This window comes from Drosophila ficusphila, unplaced genomic scaffold, assembly GCF_018152265.1.
Source record: "Drosophila ficusphila isolate 14025-0441.05 unplaced genomic scaffold, ASM1815226v1 contig_197, whole genome shotgun sequence".
Lineage (NCBI taxonomy): Eukaryota > Metazoa > Arthropoda > Insecta > Diptera > Drosophilidae > Drosophila > Drosophila ficusphila.
The window spans coordinates 2,411,306-2,424,373 of record NW_025064091.1 but is presented as its reverse complement, the minus strand read 5'-3'; the positions used below and the strand labels follow the sequence as shown (position 1 = coordinate 2,424,373).

At 41.5% G+C, this 13,068-nt stretch overlaps 1 protein-coding gene across 3 annotated transcripts; it reads left to right on the top strand.

The window, feature by feature from the left end:
• The first annotated feature begins 1,218 nt into the window (after positions 1–1,218).
• LOC108102155 lies at positions 1,219–12,883 on the top strand. 3 transcript variants are annotated; one of them, XM_017206845.2, is made up of 4 exons: positions 1,219–1,386; positions 5,701–8,152; positions 8,245–8,792; positions 10,339–10,446. In XM_017206845.2, the coding sequence occupies exons 2-3, from the start codon at positions 5,832–5,834 to the stop codon at positions 8,789–8,791; spliced, it is 2,868 nt and encodes a 955-aa protein (XP_017062334.1). In that variant the 5' UTR covers positions 1,219–1,386; positions 5,701–5,831; the 3' UTR covers position 8,792; positions 10,339–10,446. The 3 variants fall into 3 exon arrangements, with proteins under 3 accessions (XP_017062334.1, XP_017062336.1, XP_017062335.1); XM_017206847.2 differs by lacking the exons at positions 1,219–1,386; positions 5,701–8,152 and adding an exon at positions 10,625–12,883 and having other exon boundaries at positions 8,681–8,792; positions 10,339–10,561; XM_017206846.2 differs by lacking the exons at positions 1,219–1,386; positions 5,701–8,152; positions 8,245–8,792 and adding exons at positions 9,093–9,237; positions 10,625–12,883 and having other exon boundaries at positions 10,339–10,561.
• Positions 12,884–13,068: the final 185 nt, after the last annotated feature.

Here is a 13,068-nt window from a genome sequence, read left to right as displayed (position 1 = left end):
ATATTCGCGTGCTAAAAAAGTGTATGGTAGCTATTAATTAACGGTTATATGCATATCAAAAAGCTTTTTTACTTCCGTTCATACAGTTTAAGTTCATGTTAAAATCGTATTTTTAATATTTTGCAAGGGTTCCTTCAATCAATTCTCGGAACTTAATCTGAAGATAATGATTCGAGGAGTTAGCTTTCAAACGCATATTTTGTTTAAACTAGCTGAAGCCCAAAAATATATTAAGTTTTTTAGAAATATTTGTTTCCTAACATACTTTTTGTTTGGTTTGTGAAACCGATATTATTTTAAGCTGACGTCTCAGCAGTTTACTCTAGATGGCGCTGGAGTAGTTCAACAACTTACTGATATGTGGCGCTATTCACTGTTTAAATCTTCCGCTTGTTGTCGCTCTTTTGTTCTACCACTTTTATACACTGTTACGTGTTTTACTTTAGGGTTGCCACAAAATTTGTTTTTGGGATTAACTCATTAACTTTCATAAATATTAATCAATAAAAAATAAATTTATTAAAACTTGGTTCTTAAGATACTTATTTTTTTGTAATCATTATTCTGAATCTATCCACCTGGCAACGACTTAAGCCGTGATGAAAATGAAGAAGAAATTTTACAAGCTACACAAGAAGAAAACACTAAAATTTGATTGGCTATTTTTTTATTTTATGAGAACTGTTTGTGAATAATGGAATGCTTATATGTACAACATATTCGTTAAGTTTAGGCACTTTAATTTGTATATAGATTTTACCACAATCTTAATGAAATCTATATTGCATGAGATTCATTGTACTTAATTTATCCATGTTCCAAGTGATATGGAAAATGTAAAACATTATGTTTGATATTTGAAGTATATCTTGAAAATAATTTTTGTTTTTACCAGTGTAAGTTCTCCCAAATCTGAGCTCAAGCTCGAAACCCGCTATTCTGACAGAGCTATATATATCTGTACATAAAGCTCTCGGCGCTTGCTCTCTCCTCACCGGGAGTCGGCTGCCAAGTCGTTCGGATTGAGTCCGTTAACGTTCAGTGCGCTCTATTCCTGTTTCTTTCGCACTTACTTAAAAAACACCCTTTCACTCGCACTCATTGTAATGGTAAATAATGGACTGATGGACCGACGAGACAACTACCCTACACTATTCGGGAGCACGTTTTTGCCGCTTGATGTTCGACTTTTGGTTTCGTGTTGTTTATTTCCAAGCTGAGCGAGCGGTACTCAAATCTCAAAACCGCTTTGAACTCTGTAGCGAGCGGACGTGTGTGTTTTTTTTTTCGGTTTTCTGGTTGGTTTTCCGTTTTGCTATCCGCCGGAGAAGTACTTGTTGTTAAGTGCGCGTCGTTATACCGCCGCTATTGTTCACGTTTGTTTAGGTAATTGTCGTAAAATAAAGTCAAACGCAAACACAATCGCACACCGAGTACGGATTGTATCTGTGTGCCTGTTGTGACTGCCTTTTGCATATGTGTTATATATATCTTTTTTTTTATTATTATATTACCCAACTTGGCAAAAAAAAAAAAAAAAAAAAAAAGAAGAGGAAAAGAAACATATTCGACTGTTTTGTGAACGCTTTACTCTTGGCTTTGTAACCAATGTGTATGACGACGAAACAACACGGCGAAATTAATAATACTTACTCGAAAAACAGTGGTGGATTCGGTTGGTGGAGGGGTTTTTGGGGATCTCAACCACCGATTGTTTACAGTGGTTGTGTGAGTAAGCGAACGTTAGTGCGAGTGTATGTATCTTGTATCTGTATGATTTTGTATCTTTTTCTTATATTTTTCCTTTTTTTTTTTTTATTTGTTTGTTTTTGTATCTGTGAGTGCGGTGGGTTAGGCCAAGAGGTTCGTGAAAACGTTGGGGGTTTTCTTGGAGGCCAACAAGACCAACTGGGATGTTCTTATTGGCATCTGTCAGTTTGCCGTGCGGTGAATGAACTCTCGAACTCTCCAACTCACACTTTTGCCGCTGCGTTTGCCGCTGCCAAACCAACGGAAAAAAAGAGGCGCATTAAGCATTAAACAACAACAGCAACAAAAACGGAAAAATATAAAAGAAAAGCCCAAGCAAGCACAACCCAAACCACAAAATGGTGGCAGAGACACACAATTACTGCTTATTTTTGAAATATTAACCCAACTGTGCGCAACGGCAATAGCAACAGCAATATAACCATAACAATGACGAAAGCAAAAACCTAAAAAACAGAAAAAAAAAAAAAAAAAAACAAAAAACGGCCTAGGTCCAATCAGAAAAAGCCAACGAGAATAGGAGCCAGAGGCTGCAATTTAATGTCTTCCACAGTTGCCTTCATTATGGATTTTTCCAATCGGACATTGATTCATCTTATGAGAAAATCTAGTCGGAACTCTATGCGGAATTAGGGATGCAGTTGCATCCCCATTTTTCGTGGTGGTAAGCGGGAAATTTATGCTATATCGATTGACCGCTGCTCAGTGCTGTGTACACTGAAAAAATTCTAAAAGAATTCTATTGAATACAAAAAATAATTTTCTGGTAAAGAAGCAAGTTATATTTTAATAAATTTCTATATTTCCTCTAAATCATTTTTTATTTAATTATATTATAGAATTATTTTACATTTATCCTTTTCACTGAGGTGTTTTTTTTTTTTTTTTGAGTGTGGAATTCTGCGAAATTTTCTTTTACTTTGTTTAAGGGGTTATTTCCCATTACTGAATATTTGTATTGTGTGTGTGAGTTCGTTTTATTGGCTCTGTTGCAACGATACCCCCGTCAATAAATAAAATATCGATTCAATGTTAGTATATTTGTTTTGCTTTCAATTCAGTTCAAGTTCAGTTTAGAGTATTAATTGTATAATTCTTAGTAGTTTTGTTCTATATTCCGAACGAAATTAGCATATTGCATTTTGCATAAACGAGCAAAAACGACTTGAATTACCCTTGCCGCCTTCACACACACACACACAAGCACAAACGACGACAAACGAACGAGAACGTTTAGAAAAGTTCACGTAGTCACCGCACCGCAATTCCCATATGAAATTGTACAATTTTCGTACAGATAATTCTGACTGGGAAGGTCCAACTGGGGTCTCTCCCCCAACCCCTTCTCCCCCTCTTCCGCTCTGATTAGAATTCAAATTATTTATGAGTACTGAAGCGAGTTCTCGTTTGTATGTGTATATTTATGTGTGTATTTGTGTTTGGTTAGATAATGTTGACTATCTTATCAGAGGGCTTAATCTTTTGCAAGCTGGAAGCGAAAAAAAAAAACTGCGATCGAGTTGGGAGCAGCTGTTCGTGGAAACGTACTAACAGGCTTACTTCACCGAAACAAAAAAAAATAAAATACATAAAAAAAAAACATCGATCGAATATGCATTTAGTAAGCTTCTCAGCCTTCGGGCATTACTCACAGCTACAGTTCAGTTTGTTCGCCGTACGTATCTTTTCTTGCCAACATGCGAAGTTTGGCAAGACGATGACGAGGCCCTTGCCTCAGCAAAAGCAAAAAAAAAAAAGAGACAAATAAAAAGAACAAGGTACGAGTGCACCGACCATAGGATATCCTCTACCTACCGTATTAAAAAAAAAAGAACCTTTAAAACGCGACTCTAACCAAATAGAGTCGAAATTGCATTACTTTTTTTTATAACCCAGTGCGTAAGAATTTCTGAAACACCGCTGTGCATACTAATTAACTTCAACTGGCCACTGGTTCGCTTTTATAACCCTTTTCGAGGGCATTATAATTAGTTTTTGCTTTTTTTTTATTACCAAAAGACCAAAAGCCAACTGCGTGTTTGCTACCATTTCTGTGGGCTTCTTTTTGTAGCTATTGTAGCTACGCATTCGGCTTCAGTTGTTTTTTAGAGTGTGGTGTTGCTCAAGTTACCGATGATGGAGCAACCCTTTTTCAGGCCCTATTAGACGACGCCGACTTCTGCGGTCGATCTGCGTCGCAGTATTCAAATTCAAATAATCGCAGCTGCTGCTGTGCGCAGATTGAAATCAATTGTAAAACCAAATGCCCCCGCATTTAGCAGCAGTCGGCGGCACTACACATCAGATGTCACGGAATCGCAACTGAGTTAACCAGTTTCTCTGCCAATTACCGAACACGACTCCGTCGCACACACCAGTATTTGACACGGGGTGGCTCTGGCTGGCAATCGTTAGTGGGTTAGTAGATAAAATGCTTATTCGGGCCAACAAACCGCAGTGTCGCGAATTTGATACTAGGGAAAAGGTACACACACAAAAGTAGGTTGCCAATGCAAAAAGTTATGATTTTCCAAAGAGGAAACGTGCATATAAAATAACATTTCGCAATAAAAAATCAACAGACACCTTATGAATTGAATTACAAACAGCAAACTACTTTTTTTTGGCATTGTTAAAAATATTATCATATTAAACCATTTAGGTTTTAGCAAGATATAAATAAGAGTTGCTCCAACTAAAATCCTTCAATCAATATTGCACATTACCTTGTAAAAATTGCAGATAACACACTAGTATTTATACAGTGTTCTGTGTATTGATTTTTTGGTATTGGGATTCACTCATGACAATAACCAATAACCAACTATCGTGAAAACCTAGGCAGAATTGGCTCGAATGAGCTTCTCGTGTATTTTTACTCTTCGATTGCCGGATACAAAAAGCCTAGTCAAGTGCCATTGTGGCATTTTGACCTTTTTTTTTTTTCCTTGTTTTGGACGAGTGGCGGAGGGGGCCTTAATTAAATGATCAACTCAAGTGAAATTCCCGAGACGTAGATATCTGACTTGCATATGTATGTATGTATGTATGTATGTACACACAGTGGGCCACTCGATCGTAGTTCCAATTCGAATGTATATGTGTATGTGTATGTGTGTCTGCCTTTTATTGAGGTCGATTGTTCATTTATCGTCAATGTCAGTCATCAGGTGGCCTGCGTGCATGTTTTGTTGTTTTTACACATTCCCTCGCGATTTGTTTACGTTTACAGCGCTCATTACAGAGCATCCAGCCAAATCAGAGATCCCACTAGGTCGTTTTCCATTCGTTTTCCATTGGGCCTTCCCCTCGGGATTTCCCAATCGCACAGTATTCCAGGCTATTTCAATTTCATTCCCGATTTCCAGCAGCTGGAGTGGTTCGTTTTTCCCAATTAAGGCATTTGCCAGAATCTGCAAGGCGGCGTTCCATTGAATTTTGACTTTTGCGGGGGAAAAACATTGCCGATAAATTTCCAAATATTTCAAATTTTCAGGGCATATGTTTTTATTAATTATGGAGTTTCGACTAGGGAACAACAAGGTCGATTTATGGAGTATACATCTTGTCAACCGGAGTACTTTTAAAAGTTCTGTTCTGTTACAGAAATTCCATTTATTTGGCCAAATGTTAATACAATTTAAAAGGAATGTTTATAACAGTGGTTTCATTTAAAATTAGGTAATTCGAAGTGTTCGCCATTAAAAATATTACAAAGAGTTGTGGAATGCTATAAACCACAGAGCAAGTGTTGCACTTTTTGTTTTGGTTTAATCGTATAAACATCTTGATACAACAAATAAAGTTCCTTGACTTTTGCAAAGAATGTGTTATTATTTATAAACAAAAAGAATAATGTTTGCCAGGATTTTCGGAATTTTTCTTTAATGCTTTTTGATTTAACGTATAACATCTGAATTGTATTTGCAGATTTTCTTGTGCGGACGCCAGACAACATTATCGATGGTGGGCGTAGAGACGTCATCGGCTTCCAACTCTCTTCCACTCCAAGCCCTCTCGTTCTCCCCCTCACCAATCCCCCCCAACTACAGCTGCAAAAGATGTCTGAGACCATTGCAAGCGAAGAAGGAATCCGTCCTGTAAGCGAATCCAAGCCACAAGAAGTCGATAATACGCTTGATCCACAGGATCCGCAGAAAACAGCCAAGGAAATTGAGCAGGAGAACTTCGAAACCTACATCACTGCCCCTCTGAAAATCGTCGAACCCTTCGAGAAGTTTGAAGAAAAGGAAAAGGAGGAGGCTGATAAGGAGAAGGATAGCCCAGCCGAATCGGAGAGTCCCATAACCGAGATCGAGGTCATCAGTGCCAAGGCAAAAAAGTCGGTTAGCTTCAATCCGAATGACGAGCAGATCCGAAAGTTCACTTCAGGTGAACCGATTGTGGACCAAAAGAATCCGTTTCGCAATGGCAATGTAGTAACATCCCGGGATAAAAAGACACCGCCACCAGTTCCTACCAAGCGTTCGACCCTAAGTGTTCGGAAAACGGTGACCCAACAGCTGAGGGAACGGGAAAGGGAGAAGGAAAAGGAGCGGGAACAGCAGAAAAACGAGTCCAATACCCGCAAAACTAAGGCCAGTCGATCCCAGTCGCAGGCCGATGAGTATGTGACCACCGAGGAGGTGCTCAAGCAGTCCAAGTATGTGAAAACGTACATCAAGAACCCGGATGCCTACTTCGTTTACGATCCCACGGTTCTGGCACGTCTCAAATTCGAAGAGCTCCAGGAAACGACGGGCAAGCAGCTGCCCAAGCGAAAGCAAACTCCCAACTCCCAATTGAGGGCGGGCAAGCAGGCGCGCACTCAAAATCAGAGCCAAAACAAACAGGAGATAAAAAAGCCGGCGGTCACTTTTAAGAAGTGCTCGAAGCCCAACTACCCGGAGTTGGCCAACTTGAAAATCCGCACCGGCACCACCAATTCCGATCCCGAAAGCAGTGCCTTATTCAATCCCGCTGAGGTGACCAAGAATGCCCGAAAGTTCGACGAGCGGGTGAAGAAGCTACAGATCACATCGGACGATGACCTCGACGACATCGATGGACCGCTGACAAAGAGTGAGTCGAGTGACGAACTGGCGACAAGCTCATCGGTGCCGCCGAGTCCCGCGAAGCCGATCGCTATGAGTGGAAACGAGGATGTGGAGTCGTCCCAGCCGGGCACCTTTACCAACACCATCAGCTCGGATGAATTTCAGGCCTATCTGGATCGCAAGGGCCTGGCTCTGATGCCCAGAAGGGAGTTATTTTCGCCGACGCCCTCGCTACCCAGAACCTCGCCGCAGGGACAAACGGCCGAGGAGCGGCGCCAACAGGTCGCCGAATCCCTGGCCGCACTTCGCAAGAGCAACACAAAGAAGCTATCGGTATTGCAACGGCTGTCGAACAGCCTCTTTCCGGCCCGGCGAAAAACCACACCCAAGCTGGAAGCCCCTCTGCCACGCAATGTCTATCAATCGGACTCGGATAAGGAGGATTATCGCCGCAAGCCAGATGTCCCCTCCGAGATCCGTCGCATTCTGCTCGAACGTCAAAGTTCAAACGGTCAGCAACTGAAGCAAACGATGCCCATGGAGTCTACCACCCAGAAAATCGAGGAGATCCCTTTACGGAGATCAACGCTCGAACGACCGGGTCTCAGTCCCAGACGCCAATGGCCAGGAACGCAGATGGGACGCATTAATCGTTCCACTTCCGTCGATCGTAGCCAATTCGGTGGTGAACAACCGATCCTTGAACGACCCGTGGCCTCCTCGACACCTGTCCGAGGTCAAAATCAGTGGGACCAATTGCGGGCCATCAAGGAGGTGACCGATCGCCAGCTCTATCACAAGCTCCATCAGCAACAGCAATTGCAGGGACAAACCCTCCAGCATAATGTGAAACAGCGACCGAATGAGGATATCTACTCCCAGGTGGTTGTTCAGCCCGATCAGGCTAACTTCGTGCGAGGTTCGCTGCAACGAAACACCTTCTCCGGAATCAGTGGTCGCAATCGCCAGTTGACCGTATACAATGGGACACCTTTAAGGCAAATGCAACAACCGCCGCGATGTCAAAGCGTATTGGACAATATTGTACCGAATGGTGGGGGAAATCTGGGACAGCATCCGGAAAGTCAAACGCCGGTGGTAATGCGACACAAGCCGGATCAAGGGCAACAGCAGGCGGCCAGTCGTCGAATCGGTGGACTTCTCACACGCGAGGAGATTCTCGAAAAAGTCAAGGAGTTTTGTCGAAAGAGCAGTTCCCGAACACCAGACATCAAAACGCCGATGCAGGCCATCTACAAGAGACATCTAACACCGCCAAATGCAGATGTCTCACCCGTTTCGTATGCTTCCGTGGATGATCAGTGGTAATTAAGGGGTTATATGTAACCTATATTATGCTATTCGAGATCTACCACATCCAAGATCAAAATGATAATATAGTTTATTGGTTTTACAGTGCTCGACCTCAAGTACCACAGCGTGTCCAGAGTTTACCCGTTGCCCAGGGACGTTATGTTGCCGGGGGAATGCCAGTCGAAGGACCCTCGCCAATCTACGCCCATGTTAGCAAACGAAATAGTCTGCTCTCCAATGTCTCCGAACAGTATTTGTCCAATCAGCAGCTCGGCACTCTGCCAAGGACCGTGCCCCTCAATCAACTGGTGTTGGTGGACACGGGTGAGGGTGTTCAGGTGGCCCAGCTTGTGGACTACCTACCCTACGTTCGTCCAGCTCCGAACCATGGCTATGCCATGCAAGATGGCCGGGCCACGCCGCTCATCCTGGACCATTCGGCTCAGCAAACAAGCCAAATCTACTGGACGCCACAGCATCGTCAGCGGATTGCTCATCCAGTGCCGGCACCTCGTTTTATGAAGGGAGTGCCGACATCGAGGAATAGTACGATAAGTCGAAATATGGAGGCTAGGAATGGAAATGCCTCAGATTGGGAACTCAGCTCTGAGGCAGGTGAAGTGCGGCGGATCATGAAAATGCAATTATAAGGTGAGATAACCTGACCCCATTATTCACTAGGCACAACGCACGAATGATACGATGATTGAGCCGTTATTCTCAAGTTTAAAACCAAATTGATGTACATTTTTGCTTTTTAAGCTTTGCGGGTGGTTAAATAAGTTCCTTTATTTAAGTTGAAATATTTGAAGTACAACGATATCTGGTAATAAGAAGTATGTATTTATCAAAGTACCGTTAGTCAAGTAATTTAGTGGAGCAACGAACCAAGGTATATGTCCACAATAAGCTCCATCTTTTGGTATTTTAATCGATATCAATTTGGATACACTGACAGTTCCATCGAAGTCTTCCCACCTCTAGAGCACACAAAGGTTGGAATTTATTTATTTACTACTGGAGATAGCTGTTGCGCTAGTGTTTATTGAAACTATCTGCCATCTACGTTAGATGTCACAAATAGCTCCAGATCGAGGTGTGTAGTGTTTTTAAAGTTAACCCCTATTTCAATTTCACAATAACGAACCAATTGGAGCTAACCCACACAAATGCATTTAAAATACGTACTTAGCAATAGTTTTTTGTGTTTTGAACTGCATTGCGACGAGACATTCTGCATACATTCATGTACGGCTTTCAAGGTCGGAGTTGTAATATGCCTAATCACCCTACACTAAAATTGGAGCCTTGCAATCCCTCCCGAAATTTCCGTTAATGACGTATTTATTTCTATCACGCTCACACCTTCGGAAAAGTGCGCATGTGAGAAGTCTATTGCTTTCTCGCTTGTTCTTACGCGGCTGCAGAATTTTCTTCTCTAGGTCAGTGTCAAAATCAAGGAAAATCTTTGCTAGTCCCCGCTTATATTTTACCTTACGCACTCTTTAATGTCTGACCTATTTTTAGATAATTTTCCATATCTCATTTGAATGTACAAGAGCCCATTTTTAGGTAATGATAACATAAAACAATATTTTTATTGTGCATATTCTCATTATTTTAAACCAACAAGGGGCCTGTTGTGTGTATGCCTCTTAAAAGTATATTATAGACATGACCTGCTACTTTAGTATATTGATAGCCGAGCCCCGGGTAACCAGCGCACATTGGGGTAATGTAGGCCAAACTGGCAGACTAAATCATTAAACACAAAGAACTTTTTGAAAACTTTGTTGCTCAGATAATAAGCTAAACGGTTCCGTATTTAAAGCCTTTTGTTAATTTTGCTTTAATAAATTGCTTTCAAAAATTAAATTAATACTTTAATATCCCATTTTACAAGTACAATTTTACACTGTTTCACATGATTTCACAAAAAGACAAAGCCTGAAGGTCCGAAGTATGTATTTCTTTCAATTTTATATAGTATAGCTAAACCACAAAGAAGTCTTGGTTACCCAGTTATATACTCTATGCTTCAGTCGAAAACAGTAAAAGGAAATAATCAAATGCAAGTCATTTTATTTTTGTTTTCAAGTTAAATGCATAGAGGATAGTTTCTGCTTTTAGGTCTTAATTATTTGAGGAACCCAAAAGTTCTTGGAAATTATTTATAATTTATTAACCTTATTTTCAGACGATAGTTCAGAGATGGAGACGGAGGGCAGCAGGTGCGAAGATATTGGGCCAACGAAGACCAGGTCGAATTTAAGCGAGGAGTCTCTGGGGAGCAGCACCTCATCATCAGTACTTAACTCGTGGACCATTTTGCCAAAGGAGAAGGATAATGAGCTGGAGAAGACCGAGGAGTTAGCGGATTCAAGGCCGGCCAGTCAAGTGGAGAAGCAGAAAAACGAGAGGTTAAGTTATTTCTAGTTTTAAATGTTAACATAAACTCATCATCGATTATTTTTGTCCAACAGATGCAATAGGCCTGCGGCCGAGGATCCCCAAGCGGATGATATTTCCGATGGAATTTCGATAATCAGCGATTGCGAGAGCACCGATCGCATCTCGCCAAATCTTTTTCTGCGCGAACCCCTTGTCGATTTAGGTTTCGGCGAATTGCCAACGAGTCCAATAGAACTAATTGCACCCACTGGCAGTGGACAGCAATTAAACGAATATCCTGAAAGGGAACAGGTCGATTCTGCCAATATTGTTCGATCCAAGTTTGAATTGCAGCTGCCGCCTTTGGTGCAAAATGGCTTAACTGCTTTCTTTTATGTGGCTGCCACATTGGCTATTTTGGCTTTTGTGGGCAAACTACGTCATCCCGAATGGCAGGTCCTGGGCGAGGATAAACCATTGGTCGAACTCGAACGCCGAGTGGGTGAACTGGAGCTGCAAAACAACCTGTTGCGTGCCGAGATCGATATAATGTCGAAGAAGCTGCAATATCTGGGATCTGGGATTCAGGATTCAGCACAACAACAACGACAGGCGGCTCGTTCGAAAGGCGGCAAGACATTTAAGGCCTGGCCAGGCAATGGCGACTCTGTAAGTCCCGTAGATATTACCAAAGAGGATCTAAAGCAGCCCTTCCAATGTCCCGACGGCCAGTTCGTTGAGATTGCTGGCATGTGTTTGGAGAACAGGCAGCATATCGAATCACTAACCGATGAGATTGGCGATGCGGTTAACGATGTTCTAAAGCAATCCGGAGCCTTTCACAAGTTTGAAAAGGTCACCGAGAAGCTGGGCAACTTTGCCGGCGAGGATGAGGATGAGAAACCGTCGAAAAGTAGTAGGCCAGATGCCGCCACTTCCCATGGCCAGCAAAAGCTGGCGAATGGTTCGAAAGAGCGCTATAGGCCGAAATACAAGCAGGATAACTCGTACGAGCGAAAGCCGAAGAGCTCCAAGGAGCAGGATTACAGTCGAAGGAGTCGGCAGGATGATCACTCCAAGGAGCAGGCCAAACGAAAGTACCACGATCAGTCCGGTCGAGGACGCTACAATAATAAGCACTCCAAGAAGTCCAACGAGCACTCCCATGAAAACAGCAAGGAAGGCGATCATCATCAGAATAACGACGACGACAGTGGCAGCGGTGAGTGGCACGAGCGAATGATGCAACATCGGGAGAACGCTCGTCACAAAAACGCCCAGAAGCGAAATAAAAACAATTGGTTCATTCAACGGGGCGATAGTCGCGAGCAAAAACGTTCCGACAACCTGGAAATTTATTCATAAAGAACGAAAGGGATTTCGAGTTTTTGCCCAAGGTCAAGGATATATACCTATATATATATTTTAATCCCAAAAGTATACTTAAGGACGACGTGTGCTAAAAAGCGCGCACACCGAATTGCGCTGGTTCCTAACTGGTTATAACTATATATATGTTTCTGCAGGATGTTTTGAGGAGAGAATGGTTTTGAAAAACACACTGCTGGAAAACAAGGAGCTTAACACGCATCAATCGACGATGCAAGTGCTTAATATTTATTTATTTTTTATCTACGAATACAGTTTTTGGCTGCTTAAAGGGCAGCATTATCCTTGTATCCCTTGATTTTGCATTGTATGTACAGACAAAGTTTGAATAGTCAGTGTTAATTGCTAGTGTATCGCATTTTTAATGGAAACATCTCATACATATCGCACACATTTAACTTAAGTGGCCACAAAGTAAATATCCTGTTCATCTTTGCGATATTTCTTTTGAAGCAATGCTGCATCTGAAGTTAAATGTGGGCGATCTTTTTGTATATTATTGGTTCCTTCCACTTAAGGGTGTGATCCTTCTACTAAGTTCCAGCTCAACCTAAGAGACAGACCGACCCAGGTGCGGTTTCACTTGGCGCAGTCCGTCAATAAAGCAAATGCAATTTCCTTTCAACGAGTACATCCAATGATCCTTTTGAAACCGTAGATTTTCGCTAAAAATTATGTATTGATACATACATATATATATTTGTGATACCTATACTAATACTTTTTTTTAGTCTAGACAAATAAATTATTGTACCATATTAGGTATTCCTGGAAAGCCAATTCAAAAAGCAAAAAGAAAAAAAAAAACATGGAAAAAATTAAATTGAAAGGAACAGAAATCAATATTTTTGTATGCATGTTCGTTCAAAATCTAAGCGTATACCTATATATGTATAAATAAATGTATAAATGTGTACCCAACATGTTTTGCGATAAAATAAATAAAATATCCTTAAAATCCATTGTTTGTTTATTTGCGGACTTCAAATTCTTAGGTTTTGCAGTACGTATAAATGTTTCTAACACAAAAACAGCTGATTTCTTTCTGGGATCATAAACAGATGATAAGCTCTTACATTTAGCCGTTTTTGGGGCACCAAAACAGAATATCCACAGATTTCTGTGTTACGTCAAAAGCGCAAAAAAA

Excerpts from the sequence above, each read along its gene's own strand:
- LOC108102155 (XM_017206845.2), top strand. The coding sequence starts at position 5,832 with ATGTCTGAGACCATTGCAAGCGAAGAAGGAATCCGTCCTGTAAGCGAA. Across the intron at positions 8,153-8,244 it reads GCTTCCGTGGATGATCAGTG|TGCTCGACCTCAAGTACCAC; the intron begins GTAATTAAGGGG and ends TTGGTTTTACAG.